The sequence below is a fragment of the Elaeis guineensis genome, chromosome 1 (genome assembly GCF_000442705.2).
Source record: "Elaeis guineensis isolate ETL-2024a chromosome 1, EG11, whole genome shotgun sequence".
NCBI lineage: Eukaryota > Viridiplantae > Streptophyta > Magnoliopsida > Arecales > Arecaceae > Elaeis > Elaeis guineensis.
In genome coordinates, this window is record NC_025993.2 from 141,809,449 (window position 1) to 141,820,088 (window position 10,640).

The 10,640-nt window shown below is 40.4% G+C and overlaps 1 protein-coding gene across 1 annotated transcript; it reads right to left on the reverse strand.

Moving 5' to 3' along the window:
* Nucleotides 1-7,992: 7,992 nt before the first annotated feature.
* LOC105060345 (WD repeat-containing protein LWD1) lies at nt 7,993-9,901 on the reverse strand. The gene has a single exon (XM_073242400.1). It carries the CDS (start codon nt 9,617-9,619, stop codon nt 8,471-8,473), a length of 1,149 nt encoding a protein of 382 aa, XP_073098501.1. The 5' UTR covers nt 9,620-9,901; the 3' UTR covers nt 7,993-8,470.
* Between the last annotated feature and the right edge of the window lie 739 nt (nt 9,902-10,640).

The window sequence follows — 10,640 nt, forward strand, 5'->3', positions numbered from 1 at the left end:
GTTACTAAATAGTAAACAATTCTTCATTAAAAGCTTAACTGGTGAAAGTTCCACTGTCTACTACAAACAAAAGCTCTATTACCTACAACAATACCGAACAAGGCCTAATTCATTCACTGGCTCACTAATGATAAAATTAAGCACCCCCATCTTGAAGCTATCAAGAGAGAGCAACATATATATAAAAGTGACATATGGTATCAAAAGTTCAAGCTACAATGACTTATTTCTATGATAATGAATGAGGATTTATTAAACTGCATGCAGAGATTCCGTAGTCTAAGTTATAACATTCCACAAGCTAATTCAATGCTGTAAATAGACCATCATCAATAATAGATATACATAGATTATCATAACCTGCCATAAACAGATTATCATGAACGCCCTACATAAATTATCAAAACATAGATAAATGACAGGTTAAATCTTATTGTTAAAGAAGTACAAAGGATTCACCTAGTACATTCACTGCCAATAAAAAGGATAACACAGATTGAAGAATTTCTTGCTACGGAAAAATTTCTCCATGCTGCTATATGATGCTAGCAAGTAAAAAAATGCCCTCAATCACCATTTCCAAAATCCTGCCAATCTCAAACAATCCAACTAACAAATCAATAGTTCAAGCACAAGTTTCCACTGAACTTCAGATTTTTTTGAACAGAACCAACGACAGCAAGAACAAATGACTTGAATGACTGAGTACCAAGATGATACTATGAAAAAGACTCATCTGAAACAGATCTTTTTTAATTCACATATATAATGACATATTTTACAGAAAAATAATATCTGTGAAAACATTTAGTATTTCAAAGTAAAACAGCTCACTTACAATGGAACAATCTTATAATGTTTAAGTAGCTATGATCCTTGTTGGACAAAGAAACAATATGCAGCTACAATTCATAGTCTATAATTTTCTTCCCACGTAAAAATCAAATTTACCAAATCAAAGAAAGAAAGGGTGCAGGAAGAGCAGAGTCTTTTAGTTCTATAATGTTGGATAAAATGAATAGCTTCCCTGTCCGCCGCATCACCAACATATTTTTAATAACTGTAGACATAACATCCTAACCTCCTCAGCAAAGCTGATAACTGGCCCATTCCCCAAGAAATAAAATTGCCAGAATTCCCATTTGACTTTGGGCAGTGCATTTAAGGGGGTGCTTGGGTGGGGGGAGTGAAGATCTGGAATCGGAATGGGAATGGGTAACTCCCATTCCAACCATTTGGTTGGGAGAAGTTCCATTCCGATTTCAATTCCTATTTCGGTCATGAACCAAGCACTTTGGGGGATTTGGTTATTTCGATTCCAATTCTAAGCTATTCCGATTCCGGTTGTGAACCAAGCACCCCTTTAAATGAACTCCGTAGGGCATAAAAGCACAACCAGACCTTTAGAATCCATTACTATTCATAACCATAAGAGATTTGCCATAAGTTTTTGATAGTTCATTGATGTCATTAAGGTAATGAAATAACCACCACAAACACCAGAAGGCGGACAAGAACAAGCATTCAACTTCTCGCCTCCTTGTCCTTCATAGGCACTAGAATTTGTTAAGTAGCACCATGACAGGTTTGAAGGAAGAAAATGCAATCTTCCCTAGCAAAAAATTGCAAGTCACTCTCTAAAATAGAATTATCATGGTAAGATGAACTTTTCCACTGTATTCCTAGACTTTGTTCAATGCCCTCCAACCTGTTGGCCTACAGATTACCAAAAGATCAGTTCAAGGTTCAAAAACTCACTTCGGGTCAAGCCAAGCAAGTTTCAGTTTTGACAGTTTTTGACACAAGTTTTGATGTTGCAATCAAAAGTTAGAAGAAAACATAAAAAAATGGAAAAATGGGAGGAAAATAAAATAAGACAAATAGAAACATGTACACATAAATTTGAGCATATTGTATTGTTTAAAATCTCTGGCTTTCAGGTTTTGTGTTCTCAAATTGATAGTTCAAAACTATGTGAAATTACAAGATCTTCAAAAAAACAATGAAAGTATTAAAAAATTATATTGCATTAAATTGGTAGATGACCATCAAATTATTAACCACTAAAAATGAAAATATCTATAGAAATAGAATATATTAACATAAAACAACATATGGACATGAACTTGATATAATATTTACCATCATATTAAGTATCAAATATTAGCACAGGATGTATAAATAAGGCCCTATTTGGGATGACTGCATTTTTTTGGTTTGCAATTTAAATTACTAAATATGAAACCAAGACAAAAAAAAAAGAGAAAGTTTTATAGAGAAATATTTATGGTTTGCTTTTAAAAAAATCCAGTCCTGTTTTCGCAAAAGGAGAAAGCTATTGACTCACTTTTCTTGATAAGGGAAACAAGTTTTGTTTAACCTTGCTGCCACCGCTACCACCACAGCAGTCATACTGCCAGCGCCACCAGCATCACCAGCATTTGTAGAAGTTTATAGTTTCAAAACAATCAACCATACCAAATATGTTAATGCTTTTAAAAATTTAGGAGAAGATGGAAACAAATTTTCAGTTTTTAGGTTCAAAAAACCAGAAAACAGGCAGCAAAGGTAACCAAAGTTATGAGAAAAAGACTTCAATAATATTTGCCCCATTTAGATGCTTGCAAGATTTAAGATCTAGCAAAACCAAGATCTTGTAAATGCACTGCTCATGGAGCTTGTTCACCACAAAAACCGCTTGTCTCCTACCTTAAATTTTCTAAAAAGCCCCAAAAAATCCTCCTGCATCTGGGAGACATTTTCTCCTGGATATCTTAGAATCAAACTCCTAAATGCTTCCAACATTCTTAAAAATGACAAAAATTCATGTTTCTTTATAAGAAATTGCTTCTCACATGTTAGATTTTGTTGTCATCCATAAGAAAGTAACCAAAACTTGAATTAAGGAAATTAAAAATAATTAGAAAAAGACCATTTAGCCAAACCTACTTGAAGAATTGAAGAAACAGTCTAAGTTGAAACTACATACCAATTTAATAGGTAAACATACATCTGCAACCAGTTTTGGCCAGAACTGGTCAAACACAAAAGAAATTGGGCTGAAACCAGCCACTAGCTTGAAGATAATTGAGTTTTAAGGGTCAGTTTTGATTTGGTTCATCAGAACTGATGGCCAAAACCTCAAACCTCGATTACAGCATTATGATCCCTTCATTATTCTGTCAATGCCAGATAGCTCGCTCCAGCGAGCTATAAAATTTTATAAAATTAACCTCAAGATGTCATACTTCATGATATTCAATTTACTACAGAAACAGACCCACGGCAATCTATGGAACCTAACCTCCTTGCAAGAGGGTGGGAACCGAAGACTTCTGGATAACACTTGCTTGACAATTTGAAAAAGATCTAAAGAAAGCTTCTTTCCTTTTCTCCCAAATTTTACAACAGTCCAACATCTAAAACTGCAACTTAATGACATCCAAATGGATATTCCTTGAAATTTTATTCAAAAACATCCAATATGCATTTATTACTCAGACTGTAGCAAACTCATATATTGAGCTGATAACTAAAAGGAGGCTAGCCAGTTCTGTGTCCCTTTTTCATATGATACAAATACACAGACAAATGTCATTTTGGAGGATGTACCTTTTGTAACAATCACAAGCCAAAAGCTCATACAAGGTTGTTTTCTGACCAACAACTCTCTCTAAAACTAAGCTCTTTAAGGGCCTTGGTGGACAGGACAAGACTGAAAATGTGACTTCTAGGTCCAGACTCTTCCCTCAGGAATTAAAGACAACGTCCATTACATTGTTGGGAAGAATAAAACATATACTTCTTTTCAATTAACCCTCTCATCTGAAGTTCTTTCTGAAGACAATAATCTAATTAACCCTCTCTTTCCGAAGATAATAATCTAATTAACCCTCTCATCTGAGAGCCTAATAGACTGCAACCATCAAACTTCTAGTCAAGAGACTCCAAAGATTTACTCTAAGAAGAACGTTCGTTCATTTCCCATGTTGCACATTATATCCTCAGGTTTGAGGAATAACAACATTTCCTCCAAGAAAATTTGCATTAGGCTACAATTCCAGTCCATAGATCAACTGACCAACGCTATCTAGCAATTTAACAAGCTGCCATTGTTATTCAACACCACCTTCAAGATAAACTAATTTTCCCTCAGTGTTCATGATCAAAATCATATCTTTACAGCACTGGTCCAAGCATATCCCTTTTAAACATATAATGCCAGTCCATTTCTATTCTTGGTTTACATATAACATGCCACCAACTAATATGCCTGCTGAGAATCCTCATTGGCCCTACAAAAAATGAGTTATACATTTTCCATGAAGCAACTTCTTCTCCCATTTTTTTTCAATATCTCAAATGAGACCCTAAAAGATCAAGATTCATATTTGGATTCAAATGAAATGTCAACTCCAATTATTAGCAAAAGTGCAATCCATAGTCATCAAGGGCAACCAAAAAATGGTCTGATTTTGGTTAGATATTCTCACCCATAAACGAAGTTACCTCAAGATTGAATAGAGGATAGAGACAATACAATACAGCAGATAACAAACACTAAGTTGGTCCAATCCCCCCTCCCCACCCACCCTCAAAAAAAAAAAAAAAAATCTTATTTGCTGACGAAGAAAAATAATGAAACAAGCTATGCCTCTTTGAATTGCCGAGCTTGTGAGAGCAACTGAAGTATAGATTCAACCAAGGTTGACGGAACCTCTAGTTCGGGATGTGCTGAACTGTAACACTTCCAGCCTTAAAAACAAGACACCAACAAGGAACCGGGGGAGGGAGAAGGAAAGAGAGGAAAGAGGGAAGGAAAGGAAAAGAAAGAAATAGCCTTTCGAGGCCGTCTATAGGGCCACCATTGTTGCAGTCGAGGTGGTGGGCATCGTCCTGATCCAACACAATAGAGAGGGGGAGAGGAGAAAGCAAGAGAGAAAAGAAAGACAAGGGGAGGGAAGGAAACAGAGAGGGAGAAATAGCTTTCGATGGGAAACTGAGTCGACCGCCAACACTGTTGAGGTGGTGGGCCTCCATTCAATCGAAATAGAGACTTCAACCTCTATTTCGTTTTTTATTTTGATTTTGTCACACATTGCCAACTTTCCTATTATTTTTTATTTTAAAATTGTAAAAAAATAATAATAGTAGGGAAGTGGACAACGAAGTTGTCGACTTCGTCTGATAAAATCAAAATAAAAAATATAACAAGAATCAAAGTTCATGTTTCAATCGAACGGAAGCTCACTACCTCAGTAGTGCTAGCAGTGGCCTCGACGCCCCGCTAGAGGCCGTTTCTCCCTCTTCCTTTCCTTCTCTCCCTTTCTCTCTCTCTTTTTCCTCTCTTTCCTTCTCTCTCTCCCCCTCTTTGTTGTGTTGAATCAAGATGACGCTCACTGCCTCGGTCGTTGTAGTGGTGGCCTCGATGATCCTTTGACAGCCATTGGAAGCCATTTCTCCCTCTACCTTTTCTTCCTTCCCCTTCTCTCTCTCTTTCCTTCTCTCCCGTTCTCTGCTGTGTTAGATTGGGACGATGCCCACTACCTCGACCACGACAATGGTAGCCCTGGCGGCCCTTCAATGGCCTTCGGAGGCTGTTTCTTCCTCTTTTATTTTCCTCCCCTTTCATCTCACTCTTTGCCTCTCTTTCCTTCTCCCTCTCCCCTTTTCTATTGTGTCAGTTTGGGTCCAGCACAGAATAGTTTAGGGGTATATCGAATTGGCTGACCGATCCGAGGTCTGATACCAAGACGGTGAATCTTGGATTCAACCATATTGACAGTTTAATCCAATCATCACCAAACAAGGTTTAATCCCTCAAACATACCAGCTCACAACCTTGTATATAAGTCACCAAATGGGCCAACCCATAATGTCCAAAGAAATCCATTCCTACAAGTATCCAGCATCTTTTTTCTATTTTCCAAGAAACATAGCATTTAAAACTAATGTTTGCCACATATTCTAGCTATACAAGTATTACTATCTAATACTTATAGGATATGTTCAAGCATGCAATATGGAGCACTACTATATCCTAGACCATCATGTTATATTGCAATAATGGAACTCCTTGTTAAACTGAAGTTCTTTATAAACCTACAAAGCTAAGACCTCCCCTTCGGTTGTAATTGATATCATCATAAATGATACACTTCATAATCACCCAAATTCAAATATTTGGTGATGCACCACCCAAGACTCAAACCCAATTACCCCAGACTCAAATCCAAAATATCTGGTTGCTAAGTAGAGAGGTATAATCATTGAGATAAGCCCCAATCACTATAAAAATGTACAATTGAGTTCTCCAAACCAATACATTATATGTCATCAATTACAAATTCGCCTAATTCCCAAAACTAGAGTGCATATTAAATAAAACCAACTGCCATTGCAACCAGCCCATGGTTTGAGGAACAAGTCAGTACCAGTCCAAACTAGGCATCCTGGATAAGGCCAGTGATCAATCAGATGTTTTGATTCACACTGCCTCAAAACTGGTCAATCTTGGTTGATATTGCCCAGTACCAGTTGGTATCAAGTGGGACAAGAACCAGACGATTCAGTTGTGATCATAACTAGCTATCTCATAAGGCCCCTTGGCATTTTTTTTTTGTTGTCACTTTTGAACACAAAGGAAAGAGGAAGAAAGAAAGAAAGGAAAAAGAGGAAGAGAATTATATATCTAGCCTCCTCAAAGCTAAAATCCTCCATATATCTCAACAGTATCCTTTCTCACCTTTTTATTTTGCCACTGAAAATGGCCGAACCTCAAAAAATAGGGAATACCATGCCAAAAAAACCTCAGCAAATCCTAAACAGAAAACCCTAAAGAACACAAAAGCATTAAAAAACAAACAAAAGAAAAAAAAAAAGAAAACGAAGTCTTGATATAACAATATTGGGACACACCATATTATATTGTCTGTTAGAACCTCCATGTTTCGATGTTGTACCGATCCAATTGCAACCAATACACGCACTAGGACTGGGTCAAACCATGAATCAACCTTTGCCATCAATCATCAGATTAATTACATACAATAAAATCTATTGTATTAAAAACACAACATTTTGAGCTCGAAGAATAGATGAGTGCATATTAAGCATCACATCATCAAAAGTACCCCTATATAAGATAAAAAGCCTAACCAAGGGATGCATCATCTGTTGGAAACAATCTTAGTACCAAAACTTTGGAGAACAACTTAAGTTTATGAACCATCCCTTAGTCAACAAGGACTCCGTTAATTCTATTGACATAATTTCACCACCTGATCCAAATAGTTGACTTCACACTAATGAATCTTCTTCTCTATTTGCGAAGTCAAGTCCTTTGAGATGAGGGAACTATGAGATGTTACTTGTTAGAATAATACTCTAATGCCCCACCCCTAGGTGACAAACCACTTTCGTTAAGCATGTGCACCAACAACTTCTTACTATGATCATCTCTCCTCCAATTAAACCCACAATGCATAAGTGGCAATCTGCCCCCTACGAGAAATACTAGGCTTGAGGAAGAACAATTATGACAACACCAATGTTGACTTTCGAAGCACTCTGAACTTCATAACAACACTCCAGGAAATATAGTATGAATGCCAAGGACAACTTGTATATAACCAACTGCAGCCTCATATACCAGCAACTTTCAGTAGCATAACTTTTTGCCTAATACCTCACTTCTTACTTAGCGGCAAACGAATGTATGTATACAATCTTTAGTCCGGTGGCCCTAACCACCACATGAAAAGTACCAGATTATGGGGAAGGAATAACCACCATGTCAAGTCGATTTCCATTCATAACCTAACTAAAGAAATCCCTAGGAACTAACAATCCAAAAGAATTTATATCAAACTGATAGGCCGAGAATATTTGAGTGCACCAGAGGCAATATACAAGATGCAAAATCACAGATAAAAATAAAAAGCAGTGGGGAAAAAATATAGAATATAAACCAAAGGGGGAGTCCTTGACATGAATCTCAGCATGAAAGATGCGAAGACACAATAAATTGATGTTGTTACTAAGTCAACATACAGAAGGTGCATGATCAAGCAGTTCCATCCCAAACCATCTTTAGGAAAATGCAGTATTCCCAATAGACAGCCCTTTGCACGAATCTTAATTTATAATCTACTGATATTTCCGGGATAATCAATGGTAACTTTAGATGTACTTCTAAGAACAAGCAATGTCATCAGCTAAACAAATTACACATCAGACCACAAGCAAGCAAGATCGCAAGATCAGATCTTGACAGCAGAGAAGCAACCAAGCTGGCCTATGGCTCATCCCTAATCTAAATCAAGTAAGAAACCATCGTTCTATTTTATCCCATCTGGAGCAGATGAGTAATGAAGGTGAGAAATCCCTGACATCAGTAAACAGATGGTGAGATGATAACAGTGGTCAATAGATAGATGAACCTTTCTTTGTTCCTCTGTGTGTCTCTCTCTCAAACTCTGAGTATCTGGAGCTTGGTGGAGAAGGCGATGGCAACCCAGTCGGGCTGGGTGGAGGACCACTGCAGCTGCTCGATCTCGGCCCCGGCGGTGTAGGCGAGTATGGGGTCGAGGCCGCCGTCGGCGGCGGAAGCAGGCTGCTGGCCACCTCCACCCGAGGCGCTGCCTCCGGTGGTGCCCATGGAGGAGAGGTCCCAGATGAGGGCCTGGGAGTCGTCCCCGGCAGTGCAGATGTGGCAAGAGCTGTGGGGGGCCCAGGCGATGGCGTTGACGCTGGCCTGGTGGCGGTGGAGCTCGACGACGGGGAGGGTGGGGAAGCGGATGTCGAGGACGACGACCTTGGCGGAGTCCATGATGATGGTGGCCATGTAGCGGGGATCCTGCTTGTTCCAGCCAAGGCGGACGAGCGGGGTGTCGGGGGGGTCGGCCGACTCGTAGATGATGGTGGAGTGCTCCTTGTCGCGGAGGTCGAAGACGCGGACGGAGCCGTCGGCGGAGACGGAGGCGAAGACGCCGACGCCGCCCCAGGCGATGTCGTAGACCTCCTTATCGTGGGCAATGAGCTGGGTGTCGACGGCCTCGCGCTCGATGTCCCAGATGGTGCAAGTGGTGTCGATGGAGGAGGTGCCCACGCGGCGCGGCTCCGCCTCGTTCCAGTCGAAGGAGGTCAGGGGCCCGCAGAACTCGGAGTTGCGGTTGCCGTTGAGGAGGGACCGGAGCTCAACGCGCGACGACGACGACTTGGAGGACGAATTGCTCTTCTTGTTGTTCTCGTCGTCGCCTTCGTCATCCGACGATATGCGCCAGATGCGGAGGAAGTCGGCGGAGGTGGCGAGGAGGTCGGGGCGGAGGCACTCGCGGTCGGGGACGAACATGGTCTTGGTCGGGGGGTAAGGGTGCTCGAAGGAGAGGGCCGGGTCGCAGCGGATCTCGCCGGTGGAGTCGTCGAGCTGGACGATCTCCACGCGGTTCGGGTACTGCTCCAGGAGGCTCGCTATGGCGAGCCGGTACTTCTTGTCCCGCCGGACGCTCCAGTTCATCGCGTAGATGTGCCACGGCGCCTCGTACGTGTAGATCTCCGATCGCTTCTGCTGCTCCTCCGAACCCTCCGGCGTCCTTTCTCCGCCGCCGCTACCGCCCATTTCCACCACTAACTTTTTCCGTTCTTCTGTATTTCTATCGGCCCTCTCTACCTCTTTTTCTCTCCTTCAAATTGCTGTTCGGAGAGACGGGATTTATCAGGACTAAGATGGTCGGATTGGCGATGGGCTAACCGGTATCGGAATCGGAAGAAAGCCCACCTGCGCTGCTGCCCCTCGAAGCATCAATCGACCCAGCTAGCTGCAATTTTTTCGGCCTTTCCGATCCTGCCAGGAGTCCGCGTGAGGCATATCACCGTCGAGAGGGAAGATGTGCCATCTTAGGGTTCGGCCAGATGGGCCGAATTTTCTTCAATAAATAAGTCTAATTATTTGAAATTTTTTATTTAAAAAAAATTAAAAAAATATTTTTTAATTTTAATTTTTTATATTTAAAAAATATCAAATAGATCTTTCATCGATATATTTCCATATACTCCAATCATTTATTTTTATTAATAATTTTTTTTAAAATAACAAAAATATCTAGTTTTTATTTTCTCTCTCCTTCTTTCTCCATCTTCTTCGATTGATCTCCTCTTTCATCGTGTCCTCCTTTCTCCCTCCTCTTTCCTTCTCTTCTTTCTTCTCCTCCCTTTCTCACCTATTTCTCCTCCTCCCTTTCCTTCATCTTCTTTCTTTCCTCCCCATCCACTTCTCCTCCTTATCTTCCTCCTCCAAGCTGCTCATAAATCATTCTCTCTATGGTGACCTCCACTTCCATCCCTTTTAGCCTTCTCCATCTTCTTCCTCTCTATCTTTTTCTCCTCCTTTTCCTCTTCCTCTATTTTGTTCCTTAGTGGTGACCCTTCTCCTCTCATTCACTTTCTCTTTATCCTCTTTCTCTTCCAAACCAACCTGTGAGCCGTATCTCTTAAATGGTCTGCTCTACATCTGCCCCTTCTCATCGGCAAAAAAATTTTTCTTCTCTCCTTCTTTCTCACTCATCTCTTCTCTTCTATGATGGCTCCCTTCACCTCCTTCTCTTCCTCATTTATTTCTTTTCTTCGTCATTCTCTTTCTT

What these genes read in the sequence shown, in the direction of transcription:
- LOC105060345 (XM_073242400.1), bottom strand. Translation starts at nt 9,619, where the DNA reads ATGGGCGGTAGCGGCGGCGGAGAAAGGACGCCGGAGGGTTCGGAGGAG.